The sequence below is a fragment of the Haliotis rufescens genome, unplaced genomic scaffold (assembly GCF_023055435.1).
Source record: "Haliotis rufescens isolate VD_foot unplaced genomic scaffold, xgHalRufe1.0.p SCAF_42, whole genome shotgun sequence".
In the NCBI taxonomy this organism is placed as follows: Eukaryota; Metazoa; Mollusca; class Gastropoda; order Lepetellida; family Haliotidae; genus Haliotis; species Haliotis rufescens.
In genome coordinates this window covers 3,716,284-3,735,829 of record NW_025964135.1, presented here as the reverse complement: position 1 = coordinate 3,735,829, position 19,546 = coordinate 3,716,284, and the positions used below count along the sequence as shown (strand labels likewise).

Sequence of the window (19,546 nt, the reverse complement as noted above, 5' to 3'; positions counted from 1 at the left end):
TGTTTCTTGAACTTGCTGTACAACAGTTTGTCGAAATGTGTATATTGGATTTCTCAATTCATAGTAACCATGTGTATGCCATAGAAGTAGATCTAAATTTTGTCATCATTTGTGCAGATCGATGCTCATGATATCAATCAGTGGATTGTCTGGTCCAGACTCGATTATTTACAGACCGCCGTCATATAGCTGCAATATTGCTGAGCGCGGCGTTAAATAACAAAGAAACAAAGAAACAAACAAAGAAACAAACAAACAAACAAGTTTTCATGTGTTTATCAATGAATTCAAGAACATGACGTTCAACCATCACTCTCCATTGACCAAGCAAGAGGAAGAACAAGCATGCTACACAGCTTGTGTTGTACTGAATGAATGACGAATAAGTCGCAAGCACTTTGCGTTTTGGGTTGTGTTCCTCATAATAAAAAAGGTGACATCCATATATTCTCTTCCTTATTTGTATCACTTCTAAATGCCTTTCAAAGACGTGGTTAGATACGTTTTGAAGTACACGAGAACGGTATCTAACGGGGACGAGTGGAGTAATTTATTTATTACTCAATTAAACTTTGCTTATTATCTAAATCCAACATTGAAATAGACGTTGTTGTGATAAGAGTGGCGTATGAATACAACATTCTTACCTGATGATACCTAGCAAGGTGCAACCTGGAAATATAGTGCGCAGTTTCCCCCAAGATCGATTATCCCGCGATATGCCAAGGAGAGGCACGGGCCACCGAGCCGTGGGTGCCCGTGCCTATAATAAAAACAGAAGATGAGGTTGGGTTAAATGGCCGAGGGTGTGCAGGTACTAGTGGGCTACTTAGCTGCTAATTGTGTATACCAAAATGCTACCGTTGCCATGGCCACGCGCGTGGCCGACGGCGATTGCAGCTAGCGCTGCTGGCCTGGGACTGCTACCGCTGTCCGGCCCCCACGGTAGCATATTTAACCGCTACCATTGCTTGGCAACTCCCACGTTGCCAAAAGCAGCTCCACGCTGCTGGCCTAAGTCAGACTACCGCTGCCCGGCCCCAGGTAGCCGGCCAAAGCAGATCACACTGCCCGGCCCCATTAGCAAAACCATTGTGCGGCCCCCGCCGCGGACCCAACTGTCAGCTACCGCTTGACAAGACGACTTCCGCCGCCGGGCCCATATACGTGGCAATTGTTTGCCCCAACGTATGTTATTTTACGATTCCCCGGCTGAAAAGTCGGGAAAGACAAGGTTCCCACTGAGAAGCAGGTAACCCCGGAAAGGTTCCCGCTGAAAAGCAGGTAGCCTTAAGCACAAGTATTAATTTGGAAGCAAGTTAATTTGTTACTAGCAGTGTAGCCCACAAGAACCCCGCCACAAAGCACCTGAGTGCTACCCCACACCCACGGCCACGCTATACGCGGAGATAGCATTGTTGCCCGGCTTGCCTATGTACTGAAAGGAAACACTAACCTGTGGAGATAATATCCTTACTGGCGCAAAACGAGCGCCAGGGCATGCAATAAATTGTCCGTAAACACACACAGTCCTTTGTCGCTGAGGTGGACGCCCTCCCAGGCGTACCATGTCTTGTCTGATGCCAGGATCTGGGGATGTGGCACCATTGTACCGCCGAGCTCTTTGACTCGGTTGGCCAGTCGGCGGTTGATATTCTTCCGCATCCCCTCGATCTTTAGTGGGTCCCTGGCATCGTGCCAGTAGCGCCTGGGCAGCATTGAGGATACGATGATCCTGGTGTCAGGAAGCTGGAGTTGTATCCGGAGGATTGATGCCACCATGTCAAGGTAGAGTTGGCTGCCCTTGACCGAGCACAGGTCGTTCGAGCCCAGGTGAATGATGAGGGCTCTGGGGCTGCGCCGTGTCGCCTTGACCTGTGCATCCAGAATGGTGTCCAGCTCCTTCCACCTCATCCCCCCTCGTGCCAGCCATAGCATCCTCGGTTGGTTCGGACTGGTGCCCTTCAGGAGCAAGTACTGCCGTGCCCTGGCCATGTAGCTGGATCCCACCATCCAAACTGTAAACAATAAGAAGTGTAGTAAGTACCATGAAAGACTATTTGAATTAGTTGTGCAACATTGAATTTGTTGGTAGGCGTATCTAAGCATTGTAGCAATCTGATTTCCACCTGCCGTATTGTTGTATGAGGTGTTCGGGCACCCCGTTCATGGCAGCTGATGTGGCTGCCCCAATGCGGAAGGAGTGCGAAGAATAGCAGGCCGTGTTTATGTTGCTGTGTGCTAAGGCCTTTTTTAGGAGTGCCTGGAATTGGTACCTTGTAATGGGGGAATGGTCAAAGTGGACGAATGCATGTTGTGGGCCGGAGGGGCGCGCCTCCAGGTAGTGCTTGATGGCGACTACCGGACATAGCGGGTTACCTGGTATAGGTGACATTGTAACTGTTGTCCCCATCCTGTACTGATCGGACTTTGAGTGTGGTAAATGGATTGCAAGCTGCTGGGGGTTGCCCGAGAAGCTTAGATTCTGGATGGCGCAACCTGTTTTTGAGGGTCCAGTTTGTACCAGTTCGCTAACCCTAAAGAAGCCGAAGAAGGCTGTGCAGTAGACTGCCTTGAACAGCCTGGCTTCGTATGCTGATGAGCATACGTGAGGCAGATTGTTGGTTACTACCTGCAGCAGATCTGCAGTGATCGGTTTTCTGGTGTCTGGACGGCCCGCTGATTTGTGTAAGCCAGTTACAATCTTGCCTACCAGGAAATGGTTTGTACAGTCGGTGAGCCCGTGGAATTTGTGGTGTGAAGACAGCGCTGCAATGTAAGTCTTGACTGTGTTGGGGGAGTGGTGAGTGACTGACAGATAAGCAATAAAGTTTACGACCTGATCCAGCGGGACTGGCCACACCTCTTGTAGCTGGTGTGCGGACCGGAACTGGTGCAAGGCATTGATGCCTGTTTGGTAAGTGGCCCATGTATTAGTACACAGAGATTGTTGTAGGAGTCTGCCGGCTTCCTGCCTCAGATCAGCCATATGTTGCACGGGATAGGTGTGGGGTTCTGGTCCGCGGCTGGTGCTGCCTCTCGGAAGCGTTTGAGCTGAAACCTCGAGAGAGCATCGGCAATAGTGTTAGCAGTGGAACATACATACTTTGCCTTAAACATAATATTATATCGGAGGCATTGCAGGATTAGGCGACGGAGTAGGCTCATCACTCTGGGGGCCTTGGTTGACTGCTTGTTGATTATTGTTACGACGGCTTGGTTGTCGCAGTAAAAGAGGACCTTTTTGTTTGCGAGTTGCTTGCCCCAGATTTGGATGGCCAGTGTGATGGGGAACAGCTCCAGGAGCGTCAAGTCCCGTGTAGTTCCATCCGTCACCCACTGGGTTGGCCATGCGCCGTTAAACCATTTGCCCTGCATGTAGGCCCCAAAGCCGGCGCCGCCCGCTGCGTCTGAAAACAGCTGGAGGAAATCGCTGTCCACCCATAGTTGGTCCTGAAACACTGAAATGCCGTTGTAACTCGTAAGAAATGTTAACCACATTTGTAGGTCTTCCTTGACCCAGCTGGTAATCCTAATGTGGTGAAATGGTTGCTTACCTTTGCTAAGCAGATCGATTAGCCTGCGGCTGAATGCCCTTGCCATTGGTATAGCCCTGCACATAAAGTTAAGCTTGCCTATGAGGGACTGAAGGGCCCTTTTTGTGACCTTGATGTTACCTGTTGACAGGATGTCATGGATTTCCCTTGTTGCCTCCTTGATCTTGGGCTCTGGGATTCTGATCTGCATCGCAATGGTGTCGATTTCCAGCCCTAGGAATGTCAGTTTGGTTGTGGGGCCCACCGTCTTGTCGTGCGCGATAGGAACCCCAAGCTGTTGAAGTGTATTCACGCATCCGTTGAGGTTGTCTGAGCAGTGGCTGGTGCCTGCTGTGCCCCCCGTTAGGAAGTCGTCCAGGTAATGCATGATCGGACGCGTTGGAAGATGCGATTGCATGCACCATTGCAAGAAGGTACTAAACGTTTCAAATATGGCGCAAGATATGGAGCAGCCAAATGGTAAGCATTTATCGAAATAGAACTCACCTTCGAATCTGATGCCTAGCAGCTCGAAATCGGATGGGTGGACTGGTATAATTCTAAAGGCCGACTGAATGTCGAATTTTGCTAGTAGTGCTCCCTTTCCCAGTTGTTGAACCATATGGGTAGCTTCATCAAATCTGGCGTACACAACGGAGCAGGCCTCTGTGTCTATGAAGTCGTTTATAGATTTACCCCTGGGATAGGATAGATGGTGAATTAGACGGAATTCCTCCGCATGCTTACCCAGGTGCTGACCATATCCTGGCTGCTTCTTGGGCACCAGGCCTATTGGGGATACTTGGAGGTTGTCTAGGGGGGTGTCCTTGAAGGGGCCCGCCATCCTGCCAAGGTCGACTTCCTTTTGTAGTTTTTGTTTCACGTAGCCTGCCGTGTCTTGGTGCGTGGCTGATCGCAAGTTTCGTGCCAGGCGACCCGTGCGGCTTCCCTGGAACTCGAGCTTAAAGCCAAAGCTAAAACCTACCCATAAATAATTAGCATCTCTGTAATTGACCCTAGCATATTGGCGTAACCAAGGTGCCATTTCATTGAGGTCCACGGGGGAAGGGGCCATTGAATTTACCTGCCTTGCCGGGTTGTTTTCTGTTAAGAAAAGGCTGATTGGGCTTGTATGGGGTCGGTTGGACCCCATTCCCTCGAAAGCAGGTCCTAGAGCTATGGGAATGTTTGCCACACTTACCGCATTTGTGAGTGTACTTACAGTTAACCCTGCTACAGCCAAATTTATTGAAATCCCAGCATACCTGACTGGCGATGTCCCCCTGTACGCGTGTGATTGCGCCCCGTCCGCCTGATTCTGGTTGTAGTACCTGCTGTGTTACCATGTACTTCAGCCACAACTCCCCGTCGATGTTGTCCCAGCGTCGTGAGGGGTCCCTTGACATTCTGTGCCGGAATTGTTGGTCGTAGGTTGACCAGGCATCCCCCCCGAATCGAAGTGCCGCCGTCCTTATGGTTTCCATGTAGGACAGCAACCCCTGGGTTGTGCGGACCTCGGAGTGCCTACTAACATATATACACATGAAAATGTGGAAAGCTGAAGTCCAGCTCGCCAGGGACAGACGCTTTGGTTGCTGCTTAATTGGTTTAAAATTACCTTACCTGAGGAGTCGTACGCAATGGTAATCGTACCGTCCTCGTGACTTCCCTCGGTGTTTGGTAGGATTGTGCCGAGGTCGACATACTCGCCACGCCAGATTTTTTCCCTCACCTGTTGTTTGACGTGCGCGTCTATCCCGTCCGCACGGAAGGAAAGGGAATCCCCGTATCCTGCGGTGTGATTGGCTGGCCAAGCCGCGTCACCGTCGGCCTCGTTGAGGGCATCGGGGATTCTCCCTATGTTGGGCGAAATGGCGGGCGAACTAAAACCACGCCTTACCTGTTGGTTTGCGCTAACCGGGCCAGGCGCTGAATGTTCCAGCAACTGGAGTATTTTTTCCAGTTGCTCGTTTACCTGGGTAGCCGAGTTGGCAGCCTGTGCGGCATTTACAAGCTGCGCCGATTGTACGTTAATTCTGTTGCCACCTTCGATATTGCCGTAATTGGCAGACTCACCATCAGCTGTTGCCTCCTGTACAATGTGTACTCCAGGGGTTTGTCTTCTGGTTGTCCTGGGCTGCTTGGCTCCCCTCACAAGCTTGTGGTTGACGGTTGCTCTTCTCTTTGGAGGCATCACGAAAGGTCGAGGTGGTGAGTTGGTATTCCACAAGCGTAAATTGTCCCGAGGGTGGAGTTCGGGAGTAGAACGGAATAAATGCGATACGGCGAGTGCTGAAAATAGATGGTATTTAAAGCGTAATCGGCGAAACGGTCGCGATTGTGTAAATGCGATACGGCGAGTGTTGGAATAGATGGTATTCGAAGCGTAATCGACAAAACGGTCGCGACTGGGTACAAAAGAAACGTCCAAAGCGAAAGAAAGCGATTAGATACGGTGACACACGTGTGTACTTGGGGAAGGGTTGCTCGCGAATGACCGACTAACAAAGGGCGGGATGATGCTTGCGCGGGATTATTCCCCGGGCACGGTGCCGAGTGGTGGCCCGGGGTGATTGGGTTACGAGGGGTGGTTGGGTTACAGACGTAATTAGCCCATGGTTTGGATACGCGCGATAAAGTCATTTAGTCGTTAGTACTAAATGTAATTATAAGAAACAATAAGATGCCGATTCAAAAATCGTGTTCTTAATAGCTTTTCATACACAGACGGCATCAAGTTAGAAACATTTGCATTCGAAGACCCATTAAGATCCGGGGCATTCGTGACCAACTCGTGTTATTCCGGGACATGCCGAATAGCGACTCGTGCCTCTAGATCTCTCATGGCCATTTTTGCGACCGGGTTCCGTCTTAGCGCAAACGGGCATACCTAAAACAATTGTCAACTCGTTGCCTAATGGTTAACATATTATTTCCCCATGTATTATATATATTTCAGATGCAATTTAAAGCACATCGGGACATGCGGAATTATACAGTATGATTGAACACATTTAACTGTGTCTTGGGTATATTTTTAGATGCAAGACATATGCAAAATCAAAAATTATTTCTGAGGGATTCTTTGACGAAGAACTTGAAATCATGCGCACATTCTGATTGGTTTGTCGTATTTTCGCACATAACATTGATCGATAGGGGGACGAGTCTTCTTGCAGGTTACGGAAAGGGGCGAGTGGTGACGAATGAGGGGGACGAGTCATCTTGCAGGTTACGGAAAGGGGCGAGTGGTGACAAATGAGGGGGACGAGTCTTCTTGCAGGTTACGGAAAGGGGCGAGTGGTGACGAATGAGGGGGACGAGTCATCTTGCAGGTTACGGAAAGGGGCGAGTGGTGACGAATGAGGGGGACGAGTCATCTTGCAGGTTACGGAAAGGGGCGAGTGGTGACGAATGAGGGGGACGAGTCATCTTGCAGGTTACGGAAAGGGGCGAGTGGTGACGAATGAGGGGGACGAGTCATCTTGCAGGTTACGGAAAGGGGCGAGTGGTGTGGAATGGATCCGGGGTAGACAACATATTGCTGAGTGCGGAGTTAAAAAACAAACAAACATTCAAGGGAAAATCTAGCTTCAAACTCTTCTTCATGTTGCTTTAGGCCCAATTCGTTAAAATTTTTCAAAATGATAATTCACAGCCAAATAAACACTTAAATTAATATGATTTACATCAAATTGATATGTGTTCCTCATTTTGAGAAATTGCTTTGTTTCTTCCAGGGCACCATCAATCCTTCACTCTATGTGATGTGGTCCTACTGGGCTCCCATAAATGAAAAGGCCCAACTGGCAGCTGTTACAAATTCAGGTTAGTCCGTATGTCATTGACAAAGATTAACTTAACATGTCTGGTGAACATTGCATTTTGAAGTCATGTCCTGTTTCATCGTAATATGGGATCTCAACACTGATCAAAATATTAGGAAACTCGTATTGATGTTTAGAGTTTAGGTGTGAATGTGTTACCGATTGTTTCGAAACTCAATTAGTAGACATTAAACAGTTTGGTGAAATACCTTTATCATACCTCCATATCAGAATGATGAGATCTGATTGATCCACGTGTTCTTGATAAAATACTGTGTAACCCGACTTGGAGGGTATTAAATTTCTCAGCGGGGGAATAAATCTCTTATACCCCGCCAAGAGCACTACAGGCTGCTCGTGCATTTCTGAGAGACAGAATACATCCGTTATACCCGGTTTCAAAGCAAAAAGCCGCACGCTTTTCCCGAGCCAATGGATGTCACATGACATAGCTCAAACTAACCTTTGCTCAATCGAGCAGCTGTTTTCTGTCAATTTGGAATTTATTTGAATTATTTTACAATGTCATATCAAAACATGACGGTAAGATAAATTCGTTGAAGAAGGATCAATCGGGGTACATGGGGTTTTATGCGGCCCGGGGAATAAAACCTATTATCCCCATGTACCCCGCGTGATCCTGCTACGACCTAGAGCATATGTATGTCTATGTTCTCTGTGTAATATGTCTGTGTTCTAAATGTAATTAATGATTGACTGTGTATTTTTTCGGGTCAATCGAAAAACCGATGTGCAAGCTGTATAAATCAGCGTAGCGGATTTTATAAAAGTTTGCACATCGGTTTTTCGATTCATACGTCTATGTGTATGTGTAATATGTATATGTTCTCTGTGTAATATGTATATGTTCTCTGTGTAACCTGTCTGTGTCCTCTGTGTAATATGTATATGTTCTCTGCGTAATACATCTTTGTTCTCTGTGTAGTATATCTATGTTCTCTGTGTAATATGCCTGTGTCCTCTGTGTAATATGTCTATGTTCTCTGTGTAATACGTCTATGTTCTCTGTGTAATATGTCTGTGTTCTCTGTGTAATATGTCTGTGTTCTCTGTGTAATACGTCTTTGTTCTCTGTGTAATATGCCTGTGTCCTCTGTGTAATATGTATATGTTCTCTGTGCAGTACGTCTATAGTATCTGTTTATTTTTGTATCTATATGTTATCTTTGCATGCCTGTGTTCTCTGTGTAATACGTCTATGTTCTCTGTGTAATACGCCTATAGTATCTGTTTATGTTTGTATCTATATGTTATCTTTGTATGTCTGTGTTCTCTGTGTTATACGTCTATGTTCTCTGTGTAATATGTCTATGTTCTCTGTGTAATGCGTCTATGTTCTCTGTGCAATATGTCTATGGTCTCTGTTTATGTTTGTATCTATATGTTATCTTTGTAATATGTCTGTGTTCTCTGTGTAATACGTCTATGTTCTCTGTGTAATATGCCTGTGTTCTCTGTTTTATAGTCTATGTTCTCTGTGTAATATGCCTGTGTTCTGTGTGTAATACGTCTGTGTTGTCTGTGTAATACGTCTATGTTCTCTGTGTAATATGCCTGTGTTCTCTGTGTAATATGCCTGTGTTCTCTGTGTAATATGTCTATGTTCTCTGTGTAATATGTCTGTGTTCTCTGTGTAATACGTCTATGTTCTCTGTGTAATATGTCTGTGTTCTGTGTGTAATATGTATATGTTCTCTGTATAATATGTATATGTCCTCTGTGTAATATGTCTATGTTCTCTGTGTAATATGTCTGTGTCCTCTGTGTAATATGTATATGTTCTGTGTGTAATACGTCTATGTTCTCTGTGTAATATGCCTGTGTTCTCTGTGTTATAGTCTATGTTCTCTGTGTAATATGCCTGTGTTCTGTGTGTAATACGTCTATGTTCTCTATGTAATACGTCTATGTTCTCTGTGTAATATGCCTGTGTTCTCTGTGTAATACGTCTATGTACTCTGTGTAATATGTCTATGTTCTCTGTGTAATATGTATATGTTCTCTGTGCAATACGTCTATGTTCTCTGTGTAATATGTCTGTGTTCTGTGTGTAATATGTATATGTTCTCTGTGTAATATGTATATGTCCTCTGTGTAATATGTCTATGTTCTCTGTGTAATATGTCTGTGTCCTCTGTGTAATATGTATATGTTCTCTGTGTAAAATGTCTGTGTTCTCTGTGTAATACGTCTATGTTCTCTGTGTAATATGTCTGTGTTCTGTGTGTAATATGTATATGTTCTCTGTATAATATGTATATGTCCTCTGTGTAATATGTCTATGTTCTCTGTGTAATATGTCTGTGTCCTCTGTGTAATATGTATATGTTCTGTGTGTAATACGTCTATGTTCTCTGTGTAATATGCCTGTGTTCTGTGTGTTATAGTCTATGTTCTCTGTGTAATATGCCTGTGTTCTGTGTGTAATACGTCTATGTTCTCTATGTAATACGTCTATGTTCTCTGTGTAATATGTCTGTGTCCTCTGTGTAATATGTATATGTTCTCTGTGTAAAATGTCTGTGTCCTCTGTGTAATATGTATATGTTCTCTGTGTAATATGTCTTTGTCCTCTGTGTAATATGTATATGTTCCCTGTGTAATATGTATATGTTCTCTGTGTAATACGTCTGTGTTCTCTGTGTAATACGTCTATGTTCTCTGTGTAATATGTCTATGTTCTCTGTGTAATATATCTGTGTTCTCTGTGTAATAAGTCTATGTTCTCTGTGTAATACGTCTATGTTCTCTGTGTAATATGTCTATGTTCTCTGTGTAATATATCTGTGTTCTCTGTGTAATAAGTCTATGTTCTCTTTGTAATACGTCTATGTTCTCTGTGTGATATGTATATGTTCTCTGTGTAATATGTCTGTGTCCTCTTTGTAATACGTCTATGTTCTCTTTGTAATATGTACATGTTCTCTGTGTAATATGTCTATGTTCTCTGTGTAATATGTCTGTGTTCTCTGTGTAATACGTCTTTGTTCACTGTGTAATATGTCTGTGTCCTCTGTGTAATATGTCTATGTTCTCTGTGTAATATGTCTATGTTCTCTGTGTAATATGTCTATGTTCTCTGTGTAATATGTCTGTGTCCTCTGTGTAATATATCTGTGTCCTCTGTGTAATATGTCTGTGTTCTCTGTGTAATACGTCTGTGTTCTCTGTGTAATACGTCTGTGTTCTCTGTGTAATACGTCTATGTTCTCTGTGTAATATGTCTGTGTCCTCTGTGTAATATGTCTATGTTCTCTGTGTAATATGTATATGTTCTCTGTGTAATATGTCTGTGTTCTCTGTGTAATACGTCTATGTTCTCTGTGTAATATGTCTGTGTCCTCTGTGTAATATGTCTGTGTTCTCTGTGTAATACGTCTATGTTCTCTGTGTAATACGTCTATGTTCTCTGTGTAATATGTATATGTTCTCTGTGTAATATGTACATGTTCTCTGTGTAATATTTCTTTGTCCTCTGTGTAATATGTCTGTGTCCTCTGTGTAATATGTATATGTTCTCTGTGTAATATGTCTTTGTCCTCTGTGTAATATGTATATGTTCCCTGTGTAATATGTATATGTTCTCTGTGTAATACGTCTATGTTCTCTGTGTAATACGTCTATGTTCTCTGTGTAATGTGTCTGTGTCCTCTGTATAATATGTCTATGGTCTCTGTGTATGTTCATATCTATAAGTTATCTTTGTAATATGTCTATGTTCCCTGTGTAATATGTATATGTTCTCTGTGTAATACGTCTATGTTCCCTGTGTAATATGTATATGTTCTCTGTGTAATACGTCTATGTTGTCTGTGTAATACGTCTGTGTTCCCTGTGTAATAAGTCTATGTTCTCTGTGTAATACGTCTATGGTATCTGTGTATGTTTGTATCTATATGTTATCTTTGTAATATGACTATGTTCAAGTGTCATTTATTACAATGTTCCGGTGTCCGGATTCTAATGAGGTCCGGACTGCCAGGGTTCTACTTTACTTGGTTTCCCCCAGTCTATGTATCTGTCTATGCCTTACATCACTGGTATCACATTATGCAATATTTCGATTTGTTGGAATATTTCGCCAAGCTGCTTCACACAACATTTCATGGCTGAACACTGGTCTATATTCAGGTGTAAACATGGCCAGTATCTTAGTGACGGCGGTGTCGGCCTCGCTCTGTGAGATTAACGTGGACGAAGGGTGGCCCTTCATATTCTACGTCTATGGTGAGCACTGACATTATTTTGCATTTTAAGTCCAGGAATGTCGATGGGTTCTTTAATTGATTGGGGGCGGTGGGGTAGCCTAGTGGTTGAAGCGTTCGCTCGTCACGCTGAAGACCCGGGTTCGATTCCCCACATGGGCACAATGTGTGAAACCCATTTCTGGTGTCCCCCGCCGTGATATTGCTGGAATATTGCTAAAAGCGGCGTAAAACCATACTCACTCACTGTTATTACCTCAATACTGAAGTATGATACTATGACCTTAATCCTGTCAGGTGGGGCTGGTGTTGTATGGCTATTCTTCTGGTGTTTCCTCGTCTACGACTCGCCAGAGATCCACCCAAGGATAGAGGAAAAAGAAAAAGAAATTATTTACTTCAAGAAAACTACGAAAAGCACGTCGGTTAAGGTGATTACATAATGTATATGTACCAGCTGATGATGCTGAGGCAGCATCGCCCTTTGCGTGGTAGGTTGTGATAGACACACTTCCGGGTGAAACGGCTGCATGTCTCTACTGTACTAAGACGTAGCGGCCATTTAGCGTCATTCCAAGCAGGGCACGTACAAATAATCCATGTATAATTGTGATTAGTTATCTTACCCATATATATTGATAGTTATTGTTGAGATTGTATATTTAACGCGTATCTAACCGCTGGGTAGCCCATATCAACAGCAAAACCAATATATCGCAGCCATTCTCAGTCACTCAGTCACTGACTAACGGGATCGGGTGGTCAGGCTCGCTGTCATCACATCCCAAACGCGGTGGGGTAGTCTAGTGGTTAAAGCCTTCGCTCGTTACGCTGAAGACCCGGGTTCCATTCCCCACATGGGTACAATGTGTGAAGCTCATCTCTGGTGTCCCCCGCCGTGATTTTATGAGAATATTGCTGAAAGCGGCGTAAAACCATACTCACTCACTCCCAATTGCGTTGATCGATGCTCATGAATTTAATCACTGGATTGTCTGGTCCAGATTCGATTATTTACAGACCGGCGTCACATAGCTGAAATATTGCTGAATGCGGCGTTAAACTACAAACTCTCTGTCACTCTCTCTATCTGTGCACAGCAATTCATTGTCGACACTGTCCTGGCACTGTTGGTCTTTGTATTCCTGGAACCCGATCACATGTCCGCCAGTATCAGAATGCTGACGATTCTCACCATCTCTGCTGCAGCCGCCGTGGATGAAGATCTTCAAGTCTCCCCCCTTCTGGGCGTTGCTGACAGCTCACATCTCCCAGACGTGGATCGAGACGACCATCACCACCTTCATCCCCATGTACATGAACGACGTCCTCGAGTTCAAGATAGAAGAGGTCAGAGGCCAACTCGCGATCATGTACACATGGTTGATTAATGGTTGCGTCAACATGGGTCAAGATTTACTTCAATTAAATATTTTCAAGCATTTTGAAAAATTGACAAGTAAGCTCTTAGTGCTTATACCTGTCAAGTTAAATAGATTGGGAATTGACATCACAATAATGGTTATCAGGTATGTTTATATGATAGAAAATTATGCAATACGAGAATTGGATATATACTGAGGGACAAAAGAAAGTATACCGAGTTTGTTTTTTATGTAATTGATAATGAACGGTTGTTACATTTGAGCGTGTCTATGTAACCATCACTCATTCCTGCAACAGTTTGAAAAACGTAACCTGTAGCTGGGTAAGTTTGTGTAAAAAGAAAAGGGTTCAAGGAAGACTTTTGTAACAAATGAATGTGCAACTTCATGACCCCTATCATGCTTGAAATCTAATTATGTTTTAAAAAAAAATATGTCTGAGAAACCCATCAGCTGTATCGCCAACTTAAGATATTTTCAATTGAAAATAAAAAATAATATGATAAAATCAAGTGAGGAGAATAGTTTTCATTGTCTTTCATTTCATACCAAATTCAGGATTGGTGAATAGGGGGCTATTATTAACTATTAGTTATATTCCGTGGAACTAATAACCTTACAATGGACATTGGCGAGACCCAAGCTAATCCAGAAGTAAGAAAACGGAATCGCCAGTGACACTTTCTGGAAATAATGTCTCCAATATCCGTGACCCTTTGGGTAAAGTTATTTGTTCTAAACTGTGTGTTTCAGAATGGCTTATTATCTTCACTGCCGTTCCTCGGCCGGTTTCTTGGTGGCATTGCCACAGCCTACCTCGCCGATATGATGCAGGCAAAGGCGGTCATGTCAACAACGTATACACGAAAGATGTTCCAGACAGTTGGTAAATATTAAGAATACGAGTATAGTGTTGTCACTAGTGAGTGAGTGAGTGAGTGAGCGAGTTGGGTTTAACCCCGCTTTTAACAGTATTCCAGTTATATCACGGCGTGTCAGCTTAATGTGGGAGGAAATCCCGAAGTGATGCAGGTCTCAGACGTTTACCACTTCGGTGAAACCCACCAGCACGGGTATGGTGCTGACAAACCTAGAAACATAATCGGGGCGAACCGGGATTCCAACCCACAATCATAGGTTTCAAGGGACGCAACTCTGCACAGCGAATCACCGCGCCTTAGACGACTGGGCCACCCGTGCACCCGTTGACACTTGTGATGCAAACAGTAGCTCAGAATACATATCCACTAAATTATTCTGGAGTAAGCCAGAGCGTTTGGTTTTACGCCGTTTTTATCTATATTCCAACAATATCACGGCGGGGAACGCCAGAAATGGGCTTCCCATAATGTACCCATTTAAAGAATCGAACCTGGGCCTTCGCCATGCAGGCCAAAGCTTTAACCATTAGGCTACTGTTTTTTTATGCCCGGGTATATGTATAAATCATATATAAGGTATAGCTTATGTTGTATTTCAGGATCCGTTATTCCAGCATCGTTGCTGATTGGCGTGAGTTATTTGAGCGCCGACCAGAGGATGCTAGCTGTGGGGTTATTGACGTTAACCATGACGGTCAACTCGACAACAATAGCTTCCTTCAGAGTTAACCATCTTGACATCGCCCCAAGGTAGAAAACCAGCCGAAAACTCGTTGAGCAGATTTGTCTCCCTTTGTCGTGTCAGGATCCGCTGGTTGTGGTTCGCCCAAATAATGATTTTTCGTCTATCAGCAACATACCGCCCGTAAAGATCCGAGTTAGAACCGGTATTCAGCAAGCCATGCTTGTCGTAAGAGGCGACAAACGGGATCGGGTCGTCAGGCTAGTTGACTTTGTCATCGTATCCAATTGTGTAGATCGGTGCCCATGATGTCAATCACTTGATTGTCTGGCCCAGACTCAATTGCGGCGTTAAACAACAAACAAACACCCCTAAGCGGCCCTGATTTGAAAATCAGATATGAACATGTGTGTTTTCTAGCTGTGTCGCTTGTCACGTTGGAAGATGTCCGGTTGCCAGGCTGCCAAATATGGGAAATACGCGTTGCCCTGGCAACTTGTGATTTGCCTCGATGGGGCTTCCTTGTTTAATGATATCCTTCTTACTTCTTTGTTTGGTCGTCCGCCTCCGTGGTCTAGTGGTAGAGCGTCTGCCCGGAGAGCGGAAGGTCCGGGGTTCAATCCCCGGCCGCGTCATACCAAAAGATGGTACTTGTTGTTACCCTGTCTGGCGCTCGACATTAAGGGGCTAAAACAAGGACTGGTCGGCTCGGAGTCAGTATACTGTGTCTGAGTAGGGTATTCATGTTAAACTGCGGCATGGTATCTCAGTGAGCTAGCACTATAAATCGGCATCAGTCCGGACTAGAATAAGCAGCCACACAAACACACACACGTACATGCACGTCGCTATGTAAGTGCAATAATCTTAGACGCGACGTTAGACCCCATTTCACCTCACCTCACATCTTTGTTTCGTCACTAGATACTCCGGTCAAATAATGGGCTTCACACAGACGTTTGCAATCATCGGCGGAATCATCAGCCCTCTCGTAACAGGAGCTATCACTATAGATGTGAGTATATGGACACACAACATTGCAGAACAACAAACAACCGCCGAGTAGCAAATATCAATGGAAAACCCAAAACGTCACAGCCATTCTCAATCACTCAGTCACTGACTAACGGGATGCCGGTGTCTTGGTTGATGCATGTCATCGTATCCCAATTGCGTGGATCGATCATGATGTCAATCACTGGATTGTCTGGTCCAGACTCGATTATTTACAGACCGCCGTCATATACCTGTGATGTTGCTGAGTGCGGCGTTAAACAACAAATTAAACCATAACACCATTCAACACACTGCAATGTCTCAAGTCCACTTTGTAAACACTAAGGTATGTTTGATATCATCCAGATGGGTTTCATTTCTTCAAATAGTTATGGAATGTTTGCTATCAAAAGCTATTATCTCTTCCTTGAACACACTGTAACCTATGGGGGTACCGTGAAGATTCCGGGGTAGAATAGGTCTTCAGCAACACATGCTTGCCGTAAAAGGCGACTATGCTTGTCGTAAAAGGCGACTAACGGGATCGGGTGGTCAGGCTCGCTGACTTGGTTGATGCATGTCTTCGATCCCAATTGCGTGGATCGATGCTCATGGTATTAATCACTGGATTGTCTGGTCCAGGCTCGATTATTTACAGACCGCCGTCATATAGCTGGAATATTGCTGAGTGCGGCGTTAAACAACAAACCAACCAACCAACCAATAGGGGTACGGGTGGGCCAGTCATCTGAGGCGCCACAATTCGTTGTGCAGAGTTGCGTCCCTTGGTTACGCCAGAAACCTATGATTGTGGGTTCAGTTCGCCCCGATTATGTTTCTAGGTTTGTCAGTACCATACCCGTGCTCGTGGGTTTCACCGAAGTGGTAAACGGGTCAGATCTGTATCAGTTCGGGTTGTCCTCACACATTAAGCTGTCACGTCGGGATATAGTTGGAATATTGTTCAAAGCGTCGCTAAAACACACACTCACTCACCTACTGTAACCTAAAGTCTTGCAGTTCAACCTATTGCACAGTTCAGTTGTAGTGAGTACGTACAAATGTATGTATGTTTTCTGAGGACGAAGAATGTGTATTTTTTAAGATTTGTTTTCCACACATCTTTTACAAGAACCCTTAACAAAATTATTAGACCTGCTTTTTTTAAATACGATGTCGGACATTGCCTGTTTCAGTAAGTCAAGATGGCCTGTGAGATGGATGGTTGCTGTGAAGAATAGGTCTTCAGCAACCCATGCTTGCCGTAAAAGGCGACTATGAATATCGTAAAAGGCGACTAACGGGATCGGGTGGTCAGGGTCGCTGACTTGGTTTGATGCATGTCATCGATCCCAATTACGTGGATCGATGCTCATGACATTAATCACTGGATTGTCTGTACCAGACTCGATTATTTACTGACCGCCGTCATATAGCTGGAATATTGCTGAGTGCGGCGTTAAACAACAAACCAACCAACAACCATCCATTTAACTCTTTACATGTTCTGCAGGGGACCAGGAAACAGTGGCAGATCGTGTTCATCATCACCGCCACCATTGTCCTCTTCGCCAACATTGTGTTCGTCATGTTCGGGAGTGGACGAGAACAAGACTGGGCCAAGTTCAAGGACGCCACCATCGACATTCCACAGATGACGCAACAGGATAACTCCACCTCTGTGAATGGAGAACAACAGAATGTGAATTCTGTTTCCGTTATACATATACCGGGTGGGGGCCCATGTGATTATGTGTATGACGTTAAAATGGATACACTGGACGAGGAGTTGGGTGAGGTCAACACAGCATTTGATGGAGATGATTCAGGAACTGGTCAGTCAGAGAACGGGTCGGACGACAACATGGAAAGTACGAGAATGTAGGGTCGGAAAGATATGAGTTGACCAACTGTGCTGAAAACTCGGAGAAACGTGAGTGAGTGAGTTTGGTTTTACGCCGCTTTTAGCAATATTCCAGCAATATCACGGCGGGGGACACCAGAAATGGGCTTCACACATTGTACCCATGTCGGGATTCGAACCCGGGTCTTCCGCGTGACGAGCGAACGCTTTGACCACTAGGCTACCCGACCGCCCCGTGAAGGCATGAGTGACAGGACACTTAGGGCATTGACGTATCTGCAGCATCAGTAGCCTCCCGGACCGTCATCGATGCAAACGAGGATGTAGAACTACATGTACCCTTCATTATCGATACGGTACAAATCATGAACTAATTGCGATTATTCTAGATTCCTTGCTCACTTAGCTCCAAGTAAGCGTACTTCATGTCACCGGAAGTGATCTATTAATAGTGAGGGAGTGAGTTTGGTTTTACGCCGCTTTTAGCAATATCCCAGCAATATCACGGCGGGGGACACCAGAAATGGGCTTCACACATTGTACCCATGTCGGGAATCGAACCCGGGTCTTCGGCGTGACGAGCGAACGCTTTAACCACAAGGCTACCCGACCGCCCCTGATCTATTAATAAGAATTACAGATCGATTCTAGAAGACAAGATGGCGGCCCTGCAAAACCGCAATGGTCGAAAGAGATGTGGATCATGTTGAGATATACTGCCAATTTTAGATCATTGCGGTCTAATGTAAATATATTTTGACTAATCGTGTTTTGGGATTATGGTATCCTGAGTCCCACACGTCTGTGAATGTGTATATATGTGTGTGAGTTCTACATGTTGCTTAGCAACAGTGTATAGGTCTAAACCATTGGTCAACGCAAGTGCAGTTTTTATTGTTGTTATGGCAATGTTATGCACGGCTGGCTTTCGGATATGAAATATCAGCAGATTGCAGCAACCTTTCAAATGACGCGAATTTGTTTCAATTACTATTATAGTGGAATGAATATGTTAATAACTGAATGAACTGGTACAAATGTAAATTGAAAAATAGAATACTGAACAATGGACACAGTTGTTAATGTTTTGTCAGATGTGTCCTGATCTATCCCCGCGATCAAGACCATGGGTCCGAATTGTTCTATCCTTGAGTTCGGAGCATGAGACGTGTATTGGGTACTCAGGAAAGTTCTATCCCGGAGTTCGGACCAGGAGACGAGTATTGGGTGCTCAGGAACAGCTCCATCTCGGAGTTCAGACCAGGAGACGTGTATAGGGTACTCAGGAACATCTCCATCCCGGAGTTCAGATCAGGAGACGTGTATTGGGTGCTCAGGAACAGCTCTAGCCCGGAGTTCAGATCAGGAGACGTGTATAGGTTACTCAAGAACAGCTCCATCTCGGAGTTCAGACCAGGAGACGTGTATAGGGTACTCAGGAAAAAGCTCTATCCCGGAGTTCGGACCAGGAGACGTGTATTGGGTACTCAGGAAAAGCTCTATCCCGGAGTTCAGACCAGGAGACGTGTATAGGGTACTCAGGAACAGCGTTTTTCCCGGAGTTCGTACCAGGTGTCCTGGGAGTACATTGACGTTTTGTGATATGGATTGGGGCTTTATTCCGCATTAAATCAAACTACAGGTCCCGAAAACGACCAGTATACTGACACCGAGCCGAACAGTTCTTTTACAGCCCCTTAATGCCGAACCCCAGGCAGGGAAACAACGTCTTTACAACAGGGTGCCATCTTTCAACGTTTTTTTGTATGACGCGGCCGGGGATCGAACCCCCAACCTTCCGCTGTCCGAGCGGACGCTCTACCACTAGGCCATGGGGGCAACTAAAGAACCAAAGACATATCTACTCAATATACCTTTATAAGTGTAAAAATATTGGTGTATAAAACTAACCATTCTTCTGTGGAGTAGGATAAACTCTAGGTATTCACCTAGTCATGTCGCATGCTGCACATGATACACAGTTATACATATAACAGTAGTATAAAATAAAAGTAATACAAAACAATGTGATATTAGTTTCCTCAAATACACCGCTAACAATGACTATGAGACCTCTTGCTACAATCAACAATATTAAATATGCTAACTAGAAACCCATCCAGGATTCGAAATTCCATGTATACTGAAC

The 19,546-nt window shown here is 44.7% G+C and overlaps 3 protein-coding genes across 4 annotated transcripts in view; 1 reads left to right on the top strand and 2 right to left on the bottom strand.

The window, feature by feature from the left end:
- The window catches only part of LOC124148230 (sialin-like), a 32,196-nt gene extending 12,650 nt beyond the window's left edge, over window positions 1–19,546 (top strand). Inside the window, exons 4-11 of the mRNA XM_046519218.2 lie at window positions 7,277–7,364; window positions 11,516–11,611; window positions 11,887–12,020; window positions 12,799–12,939; window positions 13,728–13,860; window positions 14,455–14,605; window positions 15,462–15,552; window positions 17,047–19,546. Of these exons, the coding sequence (XP_046375174.2) occupies window positions 7,277–7,364; window positions 11,516–11,611; window positions 11,887–12,020; window positions 12,799–12,939; window positions 13,728–13,860; window positions 14,455–14,605; window positions 15,462–15,552; window positions 17,047–17,418 (1,206 nt within the window). The 3' untranslated portion in view covers window positions 17,419–19,546. The remainder of the gene's footprint in view (window positions 1–7,276; window positions 7,365–11,515; window positions 11,612–11,886; window positions 12,021–12,798; window positions 12,940–13,727; window positions 13,861–14,454; window positions 14,606–15,461; window positions 15,553–17,046) is intronic.
- Window positions 1,379–4,640, bottom strand: LOC125372544. 2 transcript variants are annotated; one of them, XR_007218182.1, is made up of 2 exons: window positions 2,864–4,640; window positions 1,379–2,018 (listed from the first exon to the last, which is right to left on the bottom strand). XR_007218182.1 is itself a non-coding variant. In XM_048382910.1 (2 exons), the coding sequence occupies exons 1-2, from the start codon at window positions 4,609–4,611 to the stop codon at window positions 1,474–1,476; spliced, it is 1,710 nt and encodes a 569-aa protein (XP_048238867.1). In that variant the 5' UTR covers window positions 4,612–4,640; the 3' UTR covers window positions 1,380–1,473. The 2 variants fall into 2 exon arrangements, 1 of the variants encoding a protein (XP_048238867.1); XM_048382910.1 differs by having other exon boundaries at window positions 1,380–2,013; window positions 3,442–4,640.
- Window positions 4,645–6,207, bottom strand: LOC125372545. The gene is made up of 2 exons (XM_048382912.1): window positions 5,160–6,207; window positions 4,645–5,063 (listed from the first exon to the last, which is right to left on the bottom strand). The coding sequence occupies exons 1-2, from the start codon at window positions 5,728–5,730 to the stop codon at window positions 5,008–5,010; spliced, it is 627 nt and encodes a 208-aa protein (XP_048238869.1). The 5' UTR covers window positions 5,731–6,207; the 3' UTR covers window positions 4,645–5,007.

Bases quoted from the DNA above. Each gene is read 5' to 3' on its own strand.
- LOC125372545 (XM_048382912.1), bottom strand. From the start codon at position 5,730: ATGCCTCCAAAGAGAAGAGCAACCGTCAACCACAAGCTTGTGAGGGGA. The intron at 5,064-5,159 runs GTAAGGTAATTT...TATATATGTTAG, and splicing joins CATTGCGTACGACTCCTCAG to TAGGCACTCCGAGGTCCGCA.
- LOC125372544 (XM_048382910.1), bottom strand. From the start codon at position 4,611: ATGGCCCCTTCCCCCGTGGACCTCAATGAAATGGCACCTTGGTTACGC. The intron at 2,014-3,441 runs GTGGACAGCGAT...TTTACAGTTTGG, and splicing joins TGTTTCAGGACCAACTATGG to ATGGTGGGATCCAGCTACAT.